Source organism: Heloderma suspectum, chromosome 7 (genome assembly GCF_057233095.1).
Source record: "Heloderma suspectum isolate Gila_16-S chromosome 7, 16-S_ref, whole genome shotgun sequence".
Lineage (NCBI taxonomy): Eukaryota > Metazoa > Chordata > Lepidosauria > Squamata > Helodermatidae > Heloderma > Heloderma suspectum.
In genome coordinates, this window is record NC_139464.1 from 41,413,103 (window position 1) to 41,433,533 (window position 20,431).

The 20,431-nt window shown below is 49.4% G+C and overlaps 1 protein-coding gene across 1 annotated transcript; it reads right to left on the bottom strand.

The window, feature by feature from the left end:
- Window positions 1-3,781: 3,781 nt before the first annotated feature.
- C1QTNF6 (C1q and TNF related 6) lies at window positions 3,782-14,170 on the bottom strand. Its single transcript, XM_084811740.1, has 3 exons — window positions 13,929-14,170; window positions 9,744-9,996; window positions 3,782-5,189 (listed from the first exon to the last, which is right to left on the bottom strand). Exons 2-3 carry the CDS (start codon window positions 9,988-9,990, stop codon window positions 4,642-4,644), a joined length of 795 nt encoding a protein of 264 aa, XP_084667866.1. The 5' UTR covers window positions 9,991-9,996; window positions 13,929-14,170; the 3' UTR covers window positions 3,782-4,641.
- Between the last annotated feature and the right edge of the window lie 6,261 nt (window positions 14,171-20,431).

Sequence of the window (20,431 nt, forward strand, 5' to 3'; positions counted from 1 at the left end):
ACTTATGTGTCAGTATTATTTACCTCTATCCTGCCCTTCCTCCAAGGAGCAGCATTTTAGCTGCACAACGGCCCTGAGAGGCAAGCTAAGCAGGGAGGCAGTGCCTTGCCAAAAGCCACCCAGTGATCTGAAGCTCCAATTGAGCATGAGAACCTCACATTTCCTACTCCGAGAGCCCCAACAGTTGCAAAACTCATACTCCAAGCCTGGAAGGATAAGCACCCACCACCTATTATGCAATGGACAGATGATCTTATTGCTCTCCCTGCATTTGAATGTGTAACTAACAGTTGTCAATTTCATCTGGACACTTAGACAGATGGTTTGCATATATTAACATATATATTTGAAGCAGATGTGTTGAAATCTTTCTCTCATTTTTTTTTAAAGCAATGGTGTTAATGGATATAGGCTTGTTTTGTTATGTTCCTATTTATTGGTGTTGTAGTTTACAGTTCCCCCTCGCTTTTTTGTTTTGTTATAATTGCACACACACACAAAAAAAAATTTAAAAAGTTTCCCCCTCCATACTGGTTCTCCTTCCTTACTTTTTTTGTGGGGGTGGGGGGGTTGTGCAAAGATGAAATTGGAAATTCTTAGGAAGCAATCCCAAGCCCCCTAGACAGCAGCTGAGGGGGCGGGATTGTTTGGAGTAGCCCCTCTGAGGTTGGGGAAAGTGCTTTGACCTCAAAAACGGGAGTCAGAGATCCGGCCCCCTCCCCTTCCCCTTGCAGGCAGCACAGAAAGAATTGCCCCAGCTGGCCTCTGAGGTTGGGAACTCTATCTCAGAGAGGGGGGAAAGTGGGCATTTCAGTGGGCAGGGAGGAAAGGCCAGGATATAAGTTATCCTGAGGTCTCTCCAGCCTCCTTCCAACCCCTCTAAAGCACCTTTGCTAGATGGACAAAAAAGCCCCTCTCGCAAAAAATACAGAGGGGAGGATGGCGAGGGGAAGCTCACCTCCACTGTTCACCCCACCCTATATAGGATGATAGCAAGCCTCCGGGTTTGGGGGCTTACAATCATCATGGGTGCAATCAATGGGGCTATACCCTTAAAGCACTAACTCAGCCTTCCCCAGCCTGGTGCCCCCCAGATGTATTGGACTACAACTCCCAATGGCTATGCTGGCTGGGAATGATGGGAGTTGCAGTCCAACACATCTGCAGGTCACCAGGTTGAGGAAGGGTGTGCTAACATCTTGGCAGATTCTGCAGTGCGAGAGTAGAAATGATATGACGCTGGTCTAACTCAGTACAACACAGTCTCATAGCCATACAACAAACAATAAGAAAAAGCTCCAAGGAAGAAAATCCATGTCAAAGTGCAATAAAGAAATTTTAATGTTTCAGGGAAAATATGTATACATATATATATATATATATATACACACACACACACACACAAACACACACACACAAGAGTTTTTGTTGGCTGGTTTTCTATAAAGCACCATAAATTCCACAGTCCATTGCGTCCATGCTGCCCCAATATCTCTCTCAGCAAGCACCAGTTATTCTCCAGTATCCTGGTTTAGCACCAAAGGGGCCTCTTTTAGCACCAAGATTTGGAAGTTTGATTTAGCACCAAAAGCAAGCAGCCAACTTTGTAAACAACCCTCCGCCCCCAACACACACCCTTTTCCTTCTTGACTTAAAATGCAGCTTCTCAGTAGAAACATTAGGTAACTCTTCTGACATTGGAATGGAGGCAAAAGAGGCTTGAGGAAATCAGAGCTCAGGTCTGGAAGCGATTCAGTGCTAGAAATTCCTGCTGTTCCCGAGAGAGACTCCGGGACGCCACGCGTTGCAGACAACAGCTGGTTTCTCAATCTGTGCCTTGGGGGTGGGGGGGATGCAGTTCCTTGTTCAATTAGTCCCAGACTTTCCTGTCTAAAGGAGCATGATCCTGTATCCTGACTCTCCTTCCCATAACCCTGCTCTGCAGGGTTACCTATTGGGTGAAAGCACAAATGCATGCCCCATATGCCTCCCAAACTTAGCTGGATACCCTGAGATATCTGTCAGCTCTGGCGAGGAGCTGTATTATTTTTCGATCTGTCCTTCCATCTGTTAGCTACATGGGAATGGTAGTGGTAGTGCACATGCATTGAGCAGGAAGGATGTGCAGGTCCATTCATGCATAAAAGTTGCTGTTAACATAGTGCAGCCTTCCCCAACCTGGTGCTCTCCAGAAGTTTTGGATTACAACTCACATCATCCCTGACCATTGACCATACTGGCCAGGGCTGATGGGAGTGGCAGCCCAAAACATCTGAAGGGCACTAAGGCAGGGAATATACCAACTCTTAGCAACTATGTAGCACTTTAGGGAGTGTTCAAAGTGCTTCACATAAAGTATCTCAGCAACAATCTGGACAACAACCCTGTATGGTAGATCATATAGCAGATGGGGGGCTTTGGATAGGATGAGAGAGAGCGGGGGGAGCAGGCTTGCCAGTGATTATGTACTTTACCTTATGTGTAGTGCAGGAGGAGGAAGAAAAGGGATGTGAGTTAGTATCCTCTGAAGTAGCTGTGACTTGCGGGGCCATTCCGATGAGAGAAGGAACCCTTGGTGATCACCACCAATTGTGTCCCTAGGGCTGATAATTGGTAGCAATGCACAAGAGGCATACAGAAGTCACCTGTTATGCCATGTTCTGATGACAGACATAGGAAGCTGCCTTATTACTGGATCAGACCTTTGGTCCATCCAGGCCAGTTTTCAGACAGGGGCCTTTCACAGCTCTACCTGATATACTTTTAGGTGGAGATGCAAGGAACAGAACCTGGGACCTTGTAGATGCACAACATGTGCTCTACTACAGAACTCCGGTCCCTTCCTTATGATGGATCATTCCCGCATGCCTATTTTATGCCTGATTGCTTCCTAATGAAATGGCTGGATGCTCAGGAACTAGTCCATGCCGTCTCTGCCTGCTACATGACTTCAGCTTCTTTGGCACCCCAGGATTAATATCCTATATACCGATAGCTAATTCATTCTCTTGAGTGCAGATCCTGTAGCCAAAACAACACCATCCATGCATAAGAAGTCAGTATCAACAGGCTTGGGTAAACCTCAAGGTTTGCAGAAGTACAAATATCTTTTGGGGGGCAGGGGGGGACACCACAGGAGGGGAGACACCAAAGGAGGGGGAAACACCCCAAACAGCCCAATGAGGGCTGAGCATGCTTATTAGGCATGACTGTTGGGGTGGGGGACAAGGGAGGAGGAGAAAGGAATGGAGTACTATAGAAAAGGGCAAGGCTGGCATCTTGAACATTTGCAGCATTTTCTTGCAGGTCCCAGTTGTGACAATCAGAAAGCAAAGGTTGTCTGTAAAACCTTCCTTTCTTCCATATTTTACCCATGCTGTAAGTGGACTGTTTCTTTTAGACTTGGAGGCCAGACCAGTCTAGGCCCATTCTGGTGTCCGTATGGGCGAATGGCCTTCAGTGCCCAGGGTGAGCAGAGGTTTATATACAAGCGGGTGTACCTTTCCTTTGCTTAGTCTTCCCTGTATCTTTTTGCACACGTGTGTTCTACAGGGATCGGCCAGCTAACAAGTTCTAAAATCACAGGCCACAATGTAGCTCACAGCAATGGAAGAGGAAGCTCCCCACTGATTCTGTGCACAATTTGTGTGCTGGATTTGGATCTTCACGTGAACAACGTAAAAGAGAGTTTGAAATTTCAGCCTAATCAATTGCAACGACATCTGTTCTGGGACTAGTACAGAAACTTTCTACCTTCCCATTTCTGTAACAAGTAAGACGTACCGGATTGATTTTTTTTTTACTCATTTGCTTTCAGAAGTAAATCCTAATGCAGACAAGCTAACACCATTTTAATTTGGTGTTAGTTAATACAGGATGTCCCTAATCCCATTCACAGGATTGGTTACCTTAACTGTGATTTGCAGACCTGTCTACAGGAGGTTTGCACAAGGTGTGATCCACCAAGCCGACTACAGCCCAGCAGCCATGTATTTGTTGTTGTTGTTGTTCAGTCGTTCAGTCGTGTCCGACTCTTCATGACCATGTATGGCAGCCCGCTAAGGGTTCAATCAACCTCCTGGAGTTTTTTGCTGCAAAACCAGGGGGATGCATGCACTTGGCAGGCCATAACAAAGCTAGGCTGCATTTGGCTCGAAATCTACCCGAAAGTCTAACTCGCTTGAGACAGTTCAAATCAAGTTCCCCGTGTAAACAAGAGCACTTGAATATACTGGACTGTATTCAATGGTAGTCTAACTTGAGTCCCATTCATTTCAATGGGTCTACTCTAAGTAGGACTAACATTGGTTACAACCCACTGGTTCGGAAGCACCATATCCATGTGCAAGGAATCATTCTGAGCTAGCAGGTGCAAAGGCTTCTTCAAACAACCCAGGGATCCCAGTTCTAACCTCGCGGTCTTGTCTGCTGAAACACGCAGGTTTATCAGTCAGTCAGCAAAAGCTTTTCTTACGACGAATGATGCCTTTCGATCCAGAAAGACTCTTTTTTTCTCCAATCTGCATTCTCTGATCTCCTTCAACCCCTCTTCAGATCTGTGTATGACATGCAGCAGATTACAGGCAGTCCAAAGAGGATGCTTTCGGGGAGGTGGGAGAGGTGCTCCAGAGGGAAAGCCACTTATTCGAGGCTGGGCTTGATCAGATAGCCACTGAAGGTGATGTAGATGTCCACATCGTCACTGTAGATGGCGTTGTCACGCTCCCGCTTGTAGAGGCGGACCCAGACTTCATCATTCTCCCGCAGCTCTAGCATCAGGCTCTGGCTTTGCATGATGCTGCGGTCACTGGGCTGGGCATAGAGGATGACCTCCTCCTGGTCATTCCGCATGACATGCATGTAGGTCTCCTTGAAGTTCCAGGTGTGGACATTGAGGCTGAAAAAGTACAGGCCAGCCACGTAGCAGTAGAACTTGCCCTTGAACATGTCAAAGTGGCTGTAGAGGTTGACGAAGACCGTGTCGAAGATCAGAGCCTGGTAGCCCTCGCTGCTGTGGAGCGCCTTCTTGCGGCCCACTGAGAAGGCTGCATACTGGTGCTTGCAAGGATCCCCCGGGGCCCCCATTTGTCCCTTGCTGCCCTTGGGGCCTGGAGCTCCCCGTTCACCAGAGGGGCCCTCTTTGCCCCATTTCCCAGGAATCCCAGGCTCACCTTGATCTCCTTTTTCTCCTGCAGAGAGAAAAACAAACACAAAGGCAGGGCTGTGGTCTCAGGCCAACCACGAGGAAATGGGCTTTGTTAAACTGTGAAAAAGGCTGAATAAGGAAGGACATGACAGAGGTGTATAAAATTAAACAGGGTGTGGAGAAAATGGAGAGGGTACTTTTTCTCCCTCTCCCATAAGAGGAGCCCTGCTGGATCAGACAAGGGTCCATCTAGTCCAGCATTCTGTTCACACAGTGGCCAACCAGCTGCCCATGGGAAAGCCACAAGAAACAGCACCCTCCCATCCATGTTCCCCAGCAACTGGTGTACATAGGCATACTGCCTCAGGTACTGGAGGTAGCATATAGCCATCAGGACTAGTAGCCATTGATAGCCTTCTCCTCCAGGAATTTGTCCAAACCCCTTTAAAGCCATCCAAATTGGTAAAAAAAAAAAAAGGTAAAGGTGTCCCCAACCAGTCGTGTCCGACTCTAGGGTGCGGTGCTCATCCCCGTTTCTAAGCCGAAGAGCCAGCGCTGTCCGAAGACGCTTCCGTGGTCATGTGGCCGGCATGACTGAACACCGAGGTGCACGGAACGCTGTTACCTTTCCCGCCGAGGCGGTACCTATTTATCTACTTGCAATTTCTTGCTTTCGAACTGCTAGGTTGGCAGAAGCTGGGACTGAAGACGGGAGCTCACTCCGTCACGCAGCACTAGGGTCTCGAACTGCTGACCTGCCAACCTTCCAGTCTGCAGTTCAGCGTCTTAACCACTAAGCCACCGTGGTCCCCCGAAAAACCCCCTTTAAAGCCATCCAAATTGGTGGCCGTCACTAAATCCTGTGGAAGTGAATTCCATAGTTTGACTGTGCACTGTGTGAATAAGTACTTCCTTTTATGTGTCTTGAATACTAGAACCTGGGGTCAAACCGTGAAGATGAATGGTGGGAGATTCAGGACAGATAAAAGGACGTACTTCTTCACACAGCACATACTTAAAGCTATGGAATTCATTAGTCTGCCAACTCAGGGCCTCTGTCTGAGGGCTCTCTGCTGCGGCTGCCTAATGTGAGATTGGCAGCCACACACAAGAGGACCTTTTCCTTTGCCACCCCTCAGTTGTGGAATGACCTGCCAGTTGAAATGCACCTGCTGACCTCTTTGAAGGTTTTTAAGCAAGCATTAAAGACGCTATTATTCCGGCAGGCCTCCTCTTTTCAGAACTCTTGCTCCTTTTGCTGACTTTTGTATCCTGTTTTTAAGCTGTGTTGTTTTATTGTTGGATTTTTTTTAAAAAAATGTTTTTAGTTCAAAGTTGTCTTATTTATATGTTGTTTGTATATATTGTCCATATGCTTTTATGTAAATGGTTTTTAACTTTGTATATTGTATTTTAATGTTTTAACTTTTGTAAACCGCCCAGAGAGGTTTGGCTATGGGGCAGTATAGAAATGTAAACAACAACAACAAGATGTAGTGATACCTGCCAACTTGGAGGGCTTTAAATGGGGATTTGACAAATGGAGGGAGGATAAGGCTATCCCATGCTACTAGATATCATGGCTATACATTATCTCCAGTATCAGAGGCAGCATGCCTATGTATACCAGTTGCTGGGGAACATGAAGAGGTGCTGGGGAACATGAGGAGGGTGCCACTGTGTTCATGTCCTGCTTGTGTGCTTCCCATTGGTATCTGGTTGGCTACTGTGGGAACTAGGGATGGACGAAAGTCCCTTACCTGTCCTCGAAGCTTGCTTCGCGGTGGGGGGGAGGCGCTTCGCTTCTCCCCCTGAAGTTCATGCGAGTGGGGGGAGGCGCCCCGCCTCGCCCGGCCGAAATTCAGGCTGGGCGGGAGGCGCCCCATCCCTCGCCGGCGAAATTCAGGCCGGGTAGAAGTGCCCCATCTACCCGGCTGCGAAAAAAAAACCCCAAAACCCCCCACCACCCCCGTGATAGGCTACGTAACGATTTACGTAGCCTATCACGGCTAGATTTCCAAAGTCAGCCGTGATAGGCTACGTAAATCGTCACGTAGCCTATCATGGGTGACTTTGAAAAAAAAAAGAAAAAAGCGCGTACGCAAATGGCAGCCCCCATAGGGCGCCGCCATTTGCGTTCCTTATTTGGTCCCTGTACTCTACGTAAAGATTTACGTAGACTACGGCGAAAACAAGGGCAACGCTATTTGCGTCGCCCTTATTTTCGCCGTAGTCTACGTAAATCTTTACGTAGACTACAGGGACCAAATAAGGAACACAAATGGCGGCTCCCTATGGGGGCCACCATTTGCGTACGCGCTTTTTTTTTTTCCCCCAAAGCCACCCGTGATAGGCTACGTTAATTGTTACGTAGCCTATCATGGGGTTTTGTTTTGTTTTTTACTTTCCTTGTAATGGCGGCGGCGGCAGCCGGTCAAAAGACCGGCTGCCGCCCCCGCCCCTGACGAAGACTCGACGAACCGCCGCCGGGACCTGCCGCCGGGAGGGACATTCGTGAAAGGTAAGTCCCATCCCGGGGGGGGGGTGGCGGGGGGGGGTGGCGGAGAATTTCACTGCCGATTTCGGGGGGCCGAATGCATTGGCACTCGGCCCCCTGAAGTTTCGGGGAGAAATTCTCCCCCATCCCTAGTGGGAACAGAATGCTCGACTAGATAAGCCTTTAGTTTGATCCAGCAGGGCTCTTCTTATGTTCTTATGGCTTCTGGGTGGCCTGGGAACCCTGCCTCACAATGTGTTTCCATGCATGCACAGCATCCTTGGCAGCCATGATAAAAGGCCACCACAGCTGACAGAAAGGGGGGTGGGGGGTGAATGCAATGGAAGGCAGGGGCAACAGCAGTAGCAGGTCTGTCCCCAGTGAAATCCTTGAAAGCACAGCAGAGGAAGCAGCAGCAGATTCTTTGGAAATCCTCATAGAAAGGAGGCTGCATTCAACTAAAGCATATAGCACCATTAGACAGCCTCTCTTTTAGGGATGTACGAAAGTCACTTACCTTTTCGAAGGGTGACACTGGCGGTGGGGGAGAGGCGCTCCATCCCTCCCCCCAAAATTCTCTCCGGTCGGCTCCGCTTTGCAGCGACTCTGCAGAGCTGTTGGCTGGGGCTGCCTGCAGCCGGACATCCGGTCGCTGGGCAGCCTGCACAGGGACGCAAATGGCGGCCGCCATAGCTGCCGCCATTTGCATCCCTGTATTTTGCCATGATAGGCTATGTAAATATTTACGTAGCCTGTCATGAAAAAAAAGAGAAGGGAACGCAAATGGTAGTGGCTACGGCGGCCGCCATTTGCGTTCCCTTTTTTTTTGCCGTGATAGGCTATGTAAATATTTATGTAGCCTATTACAGCAAAAGACAGGGGCGCAAATGGCGGCCAATACGCCATTTGCGCCCCTGTCTTTTGCCGTAATAAGCTACGTAAATATTTACATAGCCTATCATGGAAAAAAAAACAGGGAACGCAAATGGCGGCCGCTGTAGCCATCACCATTTGCGTTCCCATTTTTTTTCCGTGATAGGCTATGTATTTTCGTAGCTTATCACGGCCTCCGCAGGGATGCAAATGGCCTTTCACGGCTATAATGAAGAAGCGAATGCATTCACAAAGCAGCACGAACGGCAGCAGGTAGGCGCTCTGTTTTGCGTGCCTTTCGTGGGGTGGGGGGGCAGGGGGCTTCGTTTCGCCACAGATTTCGGGGGGCTGAATACACTGGCATTCGGCCTCACCAAGATCCATGGCGGAATTCTCTGACATCACTACTCTCCTTAGTTGTATACAGCAGCCTGTCATACAGGTTGCTTTACATTTGGCCTGAAGAAAAGGATTTCCATTGTTCCTGAGACTTATTGAGCCTCAGCATTTTTAACCAAATGGCGTCTTCCCTTGGACTACAGATTCTAGTCTTTTAGCTCTGTTGTTTTAAATCTGTTATTGTGTTTTAAATCTCTTCATTCTTGCTAGGTTTTATTGTGGCTTGTACTTTTATACTGTAAGCTTTTACATTTTATATTGTATTTGATGATGCATTTTGTGGTTTTAATTGTTGTGAACCACCCAGAGAGCTTCGCCTATTGGGTGGCATAGAAACGTAATAAAAAAAATACAGATTGCTATGGTCATACTACAGCTGCCTTCCTCAACCTGCCCCAGTCCCCAGATGCATCAGACTATAACTCCAATTGGCCATTCCAGATGGGGATGATGGGAAGTGTAGTCCACACCCATCTGGAGGGTGATCTGGTTGGGGAAGGCTGTACTACAGAGTCGAATAACTTATTCAGCATGGAGAAATGCAGCTTATGGCCATATTTAATTACAGATAAACTAATCTTGGGCTCAGACGCACACATACATATTTATCTATTTCTTTCATATATATATGCATGCACACAGACACATATATAGCACCAGTAACATATATGCCTGTTTATAAAGTATCATAAGCAAAAGGCAGATCTCTGCCCAGGGGAGCTTACAATCAGTTTTTGGGTAGTGGGTGAGGTGGGCAGGGGGAACAACAAAAAGAGGAGAGGGTGTGAGGCAAGGGGAACACGGGATGATGAATATGCACTTTCTTACCCTTCAGAATGGTGATGTTGATATACGGACGGACCTCCGGGATTATATACGGTAAGGAGCGAGGGTTGTTTATGCCAGGACCGGACTGCAAGGGGGACTCAGGGGCATCCGGGGAGTCACAGCAGCGCCTGCAGCCACTTAAGGTGGTTGTGACTTCTTGGGGTTCGGACTCATCCATTGGCGCCCCAAAGATGAAGAGTGGGAACAAAAGGAAGGCCAAAGGAACTCGCGTCCAGATGGTTTCCATAGTGAGCTGGAAGGGAAGATGAGGAAAAAGAAAGACAGCCAGAATAGGTGTGAAAGGGCAGGGTATGGTCCTTGATTCTCCATGGGAGCATCTCAGAAGCAAGGAGTGGGCAGGTGGACAGAAAGAAGAGAGGGAGAATTCTCTCCACAGAGGTGCTATAGAATCATTATATCACACAACAACATAGGAAGCTGCCTCATACTGAGTCAGACCCTGGGTCCATCTAGCCCAGTATTGTTGTCACTGATCCAGGGTTTGAGGCTGGATTCTTTTCTAGCCCTACCTGGGGATGCTGGGGATTGAACCTAGGACCTTCTGCATGCAAAGCATGCACTCTACCACTGGGCCACAGCCTCTCCCCATGACATCAGTCATTTCAGGTTTCAAAAGCATAACCAAATGCCTGTAATTATAATGGAACAATGCCGGGGGTTGCTAGGGGGTTGTGTGAACTGTTACAGTATGAATCAGCTTTCCCCAACCTGGTGCCTTCCAGTGGCATAGGGCCACAACTCCCATTATCCCCAGCCAGCTAGACATATTCTTTCTTCATAGTATTTGACTGCTCTGCAGTGACAGAGGTTATAATTGTTGCTGCTATGATGGCAGTGAAACATGGCTCCCAGAGTTGGACAGAGTGCGAGGTGGAGCGGCTGCATTTGCAACAGGCGAAGCTTCAAAGAAATGAATGAAAAACCAGCAATTTCTTTATATCCAACAGAAACATCTATAAGCTTCATACTAAGCCCAGGGGTCAATGCATGAGCCAAAGTAGATGTAATATGAGAGATGTGCAATTGGGTATCTCAGGGCGCAATCCTATGGCCGCTAGTCAGCAGCTAGATGGCCATGGGATAGGTCGGTTCCCTGAGAACTACGCTGCCTCGTAAGCAGCATGGATTGGCCCCGTGCTCATAAGAGGAGTGGGGAGCAGCAAAAACAGGGCGTGCCGGGGGTGGGGAGGGCGGAAGTGCCATTCCGACGCTTCCTATGTGTCATCCGGTGTCCGCCCACCCCACTCCGACTTCCCGCAGCTAGACAGCCGAAATCAGCTGTCTAGCCACGAATGCAGGGCGGCTGAAGTTATCCTGCCCTGCGTCGGATAGGCGTCTGCCTCCCACTTCTCCTGCCCTGCGCTGGATAGGCGTCTGCCTCCCACTTCTCCTGCCCTGCGTCGGATAGGCGTCTGCCTCCCACTTCTCCTGCCCTGCGTCGGATAGGCGTCTGCCTCCCACTTCTCCTGCCCTGCGCTGGATAGGCGTCTGCCTCCCACTTTTCCTGCCCTGCATCGGATAGGCGTCTGCCTCCCACTTCTCCTGCCCTGCGTCGGATAGGCGTCTGCCTCCCACTTCTCCTGCCCTGCGTCGGATAGGCGTCTGCCTCCCACTTCTCCTGCCCTGCGTCGGATAGGCGTCTGCCTCCCACTTCTCCTGCCCTGCGCTGGATAGGCGTCTGCCTCCCACTTCTCCTGCCCTGCGCTGGATAGGCGTCTGCCTCCCACTTCTCCTGCCCTGTGCTGGATAGGCATCTGCCTCCCACTTTTCCTGCCCTGCGTTGGATAGGCGTCTGCCTCCCACTTCTCCTGCCCTGCGCTGGATAGGCGTCTGCCTCCCACTTCTCCTGCCCTGCGCTGGATAGGCGTCTGCCTCCCACTTCTCCTGCCCTGCGCTGGATAGGCGTCTGCCTCCCACTTCTCCTGCCCTGCGCTGGATAGGCGTCTGCCTCCCACTTCTCCTGCCCTGCGTTGGATAGGCGTCTGCCTCCCACTTCTCCTGCCCTTCGTTGGATAGGCGTCTGCCTCCGATTTCTCCTGCCCTGCGTTGGATAGGCGTCTGCCTCCCACTTCTCCTACCCTGCGTTGGATAGGCATCTGCCTCCCAGTTCAGAGGCGGCTGTCTATCCTGATTGGATTGTGCCCTCGGTGTCTTTTTCTTTAGTTAAGAGCACCTGTAGAGGGTGGGGGTGGGTGGGATTTGGATTGGGGCCACTGCTGTGGAGGAGGAGACTAACCCTTCCTGCTATGCAGTTTCTCTGATTTAAGGGGGCAATCCTATGGATGTTTAGACAGAAAAAAGTCCTACAACGTGGCTGGCTGGGGCATGCTGGGAGTTGTAGGACTTTTTTGTGTCTAAACATCCATAGGATTGCCCCCTTAATCTCCTCTCCCACTGACAATGTTATTAACTAGTGGTGGGCAAAAGGTAGACCTGGATCTACTGGTAGATCTCTGGGTGAGTTGCAGTAGATCAGCAAGGATTTCCAACTCCCAATTGTTTAACAATAGCAGTGACAAAAAGGCTCTTCCCCTCCCCCAAATTAGACTGCTGAAATGAAGAAAGCTTGTGGTAACTAGGAATAGAGCTCTATTCTGGTACTCAAAACAAATTCCTGGCCTCAGAATTCTTTAATTTTAAGTGTATGTTTTTTGCACCAGGCGCCAGTTGGTGAATCTTGTGGTTCCAGTGAAAAACAAAACAGATCCCTTGAGCCTGAAGTCTGCTCACTCTTGTACTATAGAGCAGGAAAAGAAGAAAAAGATAGGTTAGGTACCTGTGTTGAATTTGTCTTTTCTTCCCTCTGTGGCTAGTAGAGGGGAGAGAAGATTCCCCCCTGCCTCCCCCAGCACTGCTGAGGCAATCCCACTCCTGCCCTCCCCAATGGCTGCTTTTAACTAAAGAAAAAGACATCTGGAAGACTGATTACAGATCTCTTCTGCCACATCTAGCTTTGGCCCTATAATTTACCATCTATGAATTGTTAGCTTCAGTAGTGTATAAGCTGTGTAAGAACAATAATTATTTTAACTTTTACCTACTTCTAATGAACACTTTCCTTGAATAAATGATAACTTCCACCATTTATCCTTCATCTCCTTGAAGCAACCTGCCATGATCACAGCTCAGCAAAGAGCTTTTTTTATGACTTAAGCATGACTAAGGGTTACTGTGCTCTTGCTGAAATAATATCCATCCAGAACAAAGGGGGGGGGGGATCTTGGAGGAATAGAGCTGGGCAGGTCAGAACATTAACAACTGGGGGAGAGGGTGAGGCGATCTGCACTGCTTTGGTTTCTCAACCAGAAAGCTTCCTGTTTTAAAAACAAGATCTTAATTCTTTAAACTGAAGTTATCATGTTAAACCTTTCAAGTCGGTTGCTTCTTAAACCCCAAACCCCCAAAACCTTAAGCAGGAGCAATTTATCACTAGCCCCCTCTCCCTAACATCCAAGAGGCCGATGCTTATTCCACACTCAAGGGCAGCGGTGGGGAAATGCAGTTCAAATAACAGGAGCATATCCGCAGTCCAGCAGCCTGCCTGCCTCAGTTTTCTGGCCTGCGCAATGGGAAGAATAATATTTTTTTTAAAAAAAAGACTGGGGTCGACACAAAACCCGCAGCACTCACAGGGAATTTTCGGCGTTTGAGCAGGGCAAGTCATTTGCAAACATTTAACATTTTTAACTAATGCCATTTTGATTATATTTGGTTAATTAAACATTTTTGTTTGTGGAGTGGGGGTTGGGGCAAGGCTAAGGACCAGCGCCTGCACCTACCTCGCTGGAGTTGCTACGGATTTTCTAAACCGGGGCTGACTTCTCCCCTCGGGTGCAGCTACACCCGTGCAACTGACAGCGGCCCGCTGGCCCCGTCCCTCCCTCCGCATCCCTCTTTGGAAGTCTGCAGCGTGGCTTTGAAAGGAAAAAACGGACGCGAGCCTGGCACAAAGGGCGGAGCGCGGAGCAGAGCCGCCGCGCGGGCTGGAAGGGAAGGGGGCCGCCGCCGCCGCGTGCGTTTGATCAGCGGCGCCTTGGCCAGAGTTTGGGCAGCGACGCCGGGAAGGAAGGAAGGTGGCGCGGAGCTGCGGGGGCCGCTTCGGTGGGCTCCGCTCCCCCCCGCCCGGGGCGCCTCGCCCAGCGAGGCAAGCAACAGCAGGCTCACCCTAGAGGGAAGGCGCCCCCTCCGCAGTCCTTGGGAGCAGCCCCTCTCGGCTCCGCCGCTCGCTCGCTGCTGGTCAGCGCCCTCCGCGCATCCGATCCCCTCTGCCAGCGAACCCACCCCGGAGTCCCATTGCTTTCAGAGCTTGTCGCTGGCACGGGCGCCGCAAGCCGTCGGCGCTGGGACAGAGCCCGCCCGCCTGCCTCGCTCTCTCCCCTCGCTCCCTTCCCCGTCCCTCTCTCTGCGGGCTCTCCCGCCGGAGCGAGTGTTAGGTTTCTGCCGCGTTAACTCTTTCCGCCGCGAAAGCAGCAGATGCCGGGCGTTTGGGCGCCCCCACCCCACCGGGGCCTGCCTTCGAGCTGGCCGGGCCTGCCCACCCCGCCCCCTTCCTCTATTGGGGGGGGGGGGTCGGGTGAGAGCCGGAGAAGGGGTTTGAGAAGGGGCGTGTCTTGGGCAGCCCGATTCCAGGCATGTCTACTCGGGAGTAAGCCCCACTGCTTTCACTGGGACTTCTTCCCAGGTAGGTAAGGGAGGTTGCGGCGGAGAGCACCTCGTGGCCCTTCGGAGGTTTGGGCTTACAACTTCCATCCACCCTAGCCAGCGTAGCCAATGCTGAGGGATGATGGGAGTTGTAGGCAGTGGGGCTGCTAGGTAGTTTGACCCTGGACGTACGGGGGGGGGGGGGGTGTTGGATGGCCATGTGTATTTGTTGAGTTGTGAAGCATGCAGTTCACATTTCTTTCCCCATCTCCAACTGCCATTCCATACTTTAAAACTGCTTTTACATTCCTGGTGTGTTAAAATGACAACAAAAGCCTTTGCCAACCCTGATTAAAAACAAACAAAATCACTCTGAGCATGTGCAGTTTTGCATTTTAAACGCATTTAAATCCTAGCACCACAATGACCACAGGAGTACAATGGTGTCTGCTTCTGCTGCTCTCTGGGTGGCCGTTCGGGGCCGGAGGCTGAGCTGTGGGGCCAGGACTTCGTTCCCAAGACCCAGCCCTCACTACACCACTGGTTGTAGGTCCAAACCTCCGAAAGGCCGCAAGGTGCCCACCCTTCGGACTGCAGCCTTGTCTGTACAGCCAAAGAAACTAAAGGTGCAATCCTATCAAGACAGGCGGCCGCCTCCGAACTCGGAGGCGACCGCCTATCCTAAGCCAGGCAGGAGAGGCACGGGGGATCTTTCCCTCCGGGCCTCTCCTGCCCTGCTATTTTCCGCTTGTTGTTTATTCGGTCAGTCGCTTCCAACTCTTCGTGATTTTGTGGACCAGCCCACGCCAGAGCTTCCTGTCGGCTGTCGCCACCCCCAGCTCCCCCAAGGTCGAGTCCGTCACCTCCAGAATATCATCCATCCATCTTGCCCTTGGTCGGCCCCTCTTCCTTTTGCCTTCCACTTTCCCTAGCATCAGCATCTTCTCCAGGGTATCCTGTCTTCTCATGATGTGGCCAAAAAGTACTTCAGTTTTGCCTTTAATATCCTTCCCTCAAGTGAGCAGTCTGGCTTTATTTCCTGGAGTATGGACTGGTTTGATCTTCTTGCAGTCCAAGGCACTCAGAATTTTCCTCCAGCACCACAGTTCAAAAGCATCTATCTTCCTTCGCTCAGCCTTCCTTATGGTCTAGCTCTCGCAGCCATAGGTTACTACAGGGAATACCATTGCTTTAACTGTGCGGACCTTTGTTGTCAGTGTGATGTCTCTGCTCTTAACTATTTTATCAAGATTTGTCATTGCTGTCCTCCCAAGAAGTAAAGGTCTTCTGATTTCCTGGCTGCAGTCAGCATCTGCAGTAATCTTTGCGCCTAGAAAGACAAAGTCTGTCACTGCCTCCACGTTTTCTCCTTCTGTTTCACCAATTATCAGTCAAGCTGGTTGCCATAATCTTGGTTTTTTTGAGGTTTAACTGCAAGCCAGCTTTTGCACTTTCTTCTTTCACCTTCATCATAAGGTTCCTCAGCTCCTCCTCGCTTTCAGCCATCAAAGTGGTATCATCTGGCATCTGCATATCTGAGACTGTTAATGTTTCTTCCAGCGATTTTAACTCCAGCCTTGGCTTCATCAAGCCGGGAAGGTCGCATGATGTGTTCTGCATACAGGTTGAATAGGTAGGGTGAGAGTATACAACCCTGCCATACTCCTTTCCCAATCTTAAACCAGTCCGTTGATCCGTGGTCTGTTCTACCATTGCTACTTGGTCGTTATACAGATTCCTCAGGAGGTAGACAAGATGACTTGGTATCCCCATACCACCAAGAACTTGCCACAATTTGTTTTGATCTACACAGTCAAAGGCTTTAGCATAGTCAATAAAACAGAAGTAGACGTTTTTCTGAAACTCCCTGGCTTTCTCCATTATCCAGCAGATATTGGCAATTTGGTCTCTAGTTCCACTGCCTTTTCTAAACCCAGCTTGTACATCTGGCAATTCTCGTTCCATGAATTGCTGGAGTCTACCTTGCAAGATCTTGAGCATTACCTTACTGGCATGTGAAATAAGTGCCACTGTTCGATAGTTTGAACATTCTTTAGTGTTTTCCTTTTTTGGTATGGGGATATAAGTTGCTGCTCTACAACACATAGGATGTGTCGCCCCTTTTCAGTCACTCCGCACTCCTCTTCCAAGCGTGGAGGACGGGGCTTCTGTGCTGCCTCGGAGGCAGTGTGGATGTGGGGAGAGGTCAGTTTTCCACTCTAGACAGTGTCTAATGGCCATAGGATTGCTCCCTAAGGGTTATTTGAGTAGCAGAGTTCTTAGCTGAGGCACGCATGTGAGAGAGAGAGAGAGAGAGAACTCAGGCATGCCTCGGGTCTATAGATGTCATTGGACTACAATTCTCATCACCCCCAGCTAGCATGGGCAGCAGCTGGGGATGATGGGAGTTGTCATCAGGTAATCTCTGGGGAGCCATGGTTGGGAAAGGCTTATCTCCTTAGGCCCCTCATAATTTCTGAGGGCCAAAATGAACTTGACTTCAAATGTGCAATCGCATTCACTCTGTCTGTAACAGTAGTAGTGGGGTGGGGGTGGGGAGCAAGATCAGGACCATGGCATATGGAGAGCAAGGAGGTTGTTTCTTCCCGTGCATGGGCTCACTGAAAACTGCCCTCTTGAAGTTGCTATTTGCCCCTGGGGGGAAGCTTCCTTTGGCCCCCAAACACAGCTGTAATGAATGCAGCGGAACATAATGCATATTTTTCACTTAAACGACTAAAAAAAAAAAAGGCATGAGATATTGTGGATGACACAACAGGGCAGGAGGAGTGGTGGAGGTGATCTTCACCTCCCCATCTTCTGATCTTTATTTTAGCTATGTGGGCTTTTCAGCTTGTCTAGCTGATGGCGCTTTGGAGGGGGAAGATGGAGAAGGCTCAGGATAAATCCTATCCTGGCTTCTCTGGTCTCCTCCCCACCCCACCCACTGGAACACCTCCTTTTCCCCTTCTCCAAGATTGTTTTTCTGATCTTAGAGAGGCAGCGCTCTGCGCCAGCTGCAAGGGGTGTGTGTCTGGGGTCAGATCTCCCACTCCCCCTTCCGAGGTTGGAGTACTATCTCCAAGCTCGGAAGGGGTTTTCTGAGTCATCCTATGGTCTCTAAGCTGCTTGCCCAAGGACCACAGGATTGCTCTCTTAGTCTTTAAGGTGCCACAAGACTCTTTGTTGTTGTTGGTGGTGGTTTTGGCTGCAATAGACTAACACGGCTACCCATCTCCTTATTTGTCCCTTGGTACCCTTGCATTCCTCTTCATTCCTTCCCTCTGTTGCCTCCCTCTGTTGTCGGCATTTTAGATTGTAAGCAGGGAGCTGTCTTTATATTACTCTGTGAAGCACCATGCACATTGATGGTGCTGTATAAATAATCAGAAGAAGACTGCAGTGGTTGGGGCAAGTGCTGATGAGTGTACCTGAACCAGAGTTTTAGCAGAGGGGGCTGAGAGCTCCCGAACTGGTTGTAGAGTCTGAGGTTCCCACGCCTAATGATAGGAACATTTAAACAGCCTTCCCCTGGTGCCCTAAAGATGTGTAGGACTGCAACTCCCAGCAATCCCAGCCAGCATGGTTGGAGTTGTAATTTAACACATCTGGAGGGCAGCAGGTTGGGGAAGGCTGCTTCCGAGTTAGGCCTGGCAACATCTTACAAAACTGCTTTAGGCATTTTTGAAAGGGCAACTCTGTCCTGTGTGGGGAAATATGGGCATGCTTCAGATGCACATGCAGCTCCCCCTCTGCTCCCCCCCCCATCTCCCATTACAGTGAAGGAAACAAAAGTATGAGGCTGAGGCATGTGGGCTCTGTTTTGGCCAGCCTGGCTTGCCTCCTTCGATATCTGACAGAACAGCACACACAAATGTCATATCCCAAAATGCACCTTGCTACAATATGATGCTGGTCACCTCTGTGCACCTCTGGTGAAAGAGCTGCATAGCATTAGCCGGTACAGCACACTACAGCACAAAAGCAACCACCACCCTTAGTTAGGGCGAGGTGGTTGCCTGAGGCAGCTGATCTGAGGTGTCATAAAAGGGTAGTGAATTCTTAGTAAGTTAATTTATTCTTGATGCATTTTGACTGCAAGGCTGGGGGAGAGGAGCTTGTGGGATTTTCTGCCTCAGGTACCAAAATATCTTGGCTGGGCCTTGGGTGGAATGTGCCTTGACCGGGGAGGGGAGGGCAGGGTGTGTGTGGCATTTGCTGCTCTGCCTCAGGCAACAGAAAACAAAATGTCCTAGGTCAGCCCTGGCTACCAGCACTGTGTGATACTGCTTGTGTGTGCTGTGGCAACTAGTACATCCACTAGTCCTAAGTGCTTAACTGGAATGTATTTTTCTGGGTTTGCACCCTCCATTCTGGCGATTAACAAAGAGGGCTAAAATTCTGGCTGGTTGGCAACCCTGGCTGGAGACTTTCTTGACCTCTCTGAGAAGGTTTAATGGGCCCATTCCTGGCTCAGGCACAGGGGAAGGCAGGGCTGAGGAAAATCAATTTAGCCTCTCACTGAGGGCAGAACAGCAACATCAGCAGCTTTACTGTATATCTCTCTCCAGTTATTTGAGGAAAAGCTGGAGAATGGCTAACAGGAGGCTCCGGAGCGGACAAATTGTTTCCATTTGCTTAGATTAGGGAGTTGGAGTTGGCTGCAGCCGAATTCTGGTTTGCTTCCCACAGCTTGGCAGAAAAGCAGAGCACAGAGAAACAAAGGGGAAGTCTGGGGAAGTATACTGAGGAAACATGGAGGGGAGGCGAGAACGGAAGATACTGGGATGTTGTTGGTTTTTTTATTGCTGTCTTAAAAGCCAGCAGTGAATGAAAATGGAGTGAAATTTTCTTTGTATCTCTGGAGGAAGTGAGGTCCCCCTAAGTCAACAGTGGCTGAGACGTGAAGTTAAGAACAAACCAAGCAGTTCTGAGTAGTCATCTCAGCTTTGCTACTGGTCTTGTGATCTTAGTTAGATCGTTTCATCTCTGTGGCTGCTCCCTAAGGAATTCCCTAGTGCATCTGGAGGGAGGACAGTATCATTCCATATATTTCCTATTTCCTGCTGTTTGACCCTGGTTGATACACACACAGATGCAGACACGTTGTTTTTCCATTAGGATTCCTGTCAGATGCTCACAGCAGATTGAATCCTCTGCTATTAAGCTTCCAGCACGAGGGTAAGATGGGGCATTGAACTCGTCTTCTGATTTAGGGAACCCATCATTCTTAGGGATGTGCATCAGATTTGCCTGAAGCCGAAGCTGAATTTGCCCATTTGCCCATTTCTGGTGCTTCCTAAGGCAAAGAGAGCTTCCCTCTGAAGTGACCAAACTGAAGCTGGACCCTGCACAAGGCTTCGTTAGCAATTCGGCTTCAGAAAGCCAACAACATGTCTCCAGAAATAGTGTATTTTGCTTTCTTTAGCCTTTCTTTGATTGCCCATGACATTCACTGTGAGGCATAAAGCCCTAAATAGGGATGTATCGATTGGGTAAAATCCATTCCGCCTGTGTTTCATGGATTGTCAGGCACCTTTCGTTCCATTGTAGGCCCATTGGAATTGGATTTTTTTTTAGTTTCTGAATTTGCAGAAATATGCAGATTGGAAAATGTACAAATTCTTCCAAAATGTGCAAAAGCCCCCCAAATGTGCATTTTCACACTTTACACTATGGGGAAGTGCACATTTTTGGCATTTTTTTTGTCTATTTCTGTACAAGGAAATTCGTGCAAAATCAGGGAAGTCAAAACGTCCACAACTCCATGGAATCCACCCAAAGGGAAAAGGTGTCCTCCTATGGAATCTGCTGGTTGGATTCATGAAAATCCAAACTCATTTGGTTCTGTTGCGGATTTCTCTGGCATCCCTAGTTTTTAAATTTTGACTTGGGTTTTGTATTGAGGTCAAAGTGGCTGACCTTCAAATCAGTCTAGACAGAATCGGGCTGTTTTCTGAAGCATCCCATCAAGATCCGAGTCAAATTTTGCATTCTTTGTAGTTTTTAGTAGTGCTTGCTGTATA

Coding starts and splice junctions, on each gene's coding strand:
- C1QTNF6 (XM_084811740.1), bottom strand. CDS start 9,990: ATGGAAACCATCTGGACGCGAGTTCCTTTGGCCTTCCTTTTGTTCCCA. Junction 5,190..9,743: donor CAACATCACCATTCTGAAGG/GTAAGAAAGTGC, acceptor TTCTCTCTGCAG/GAGAAAAAGGAGATCAAGGT.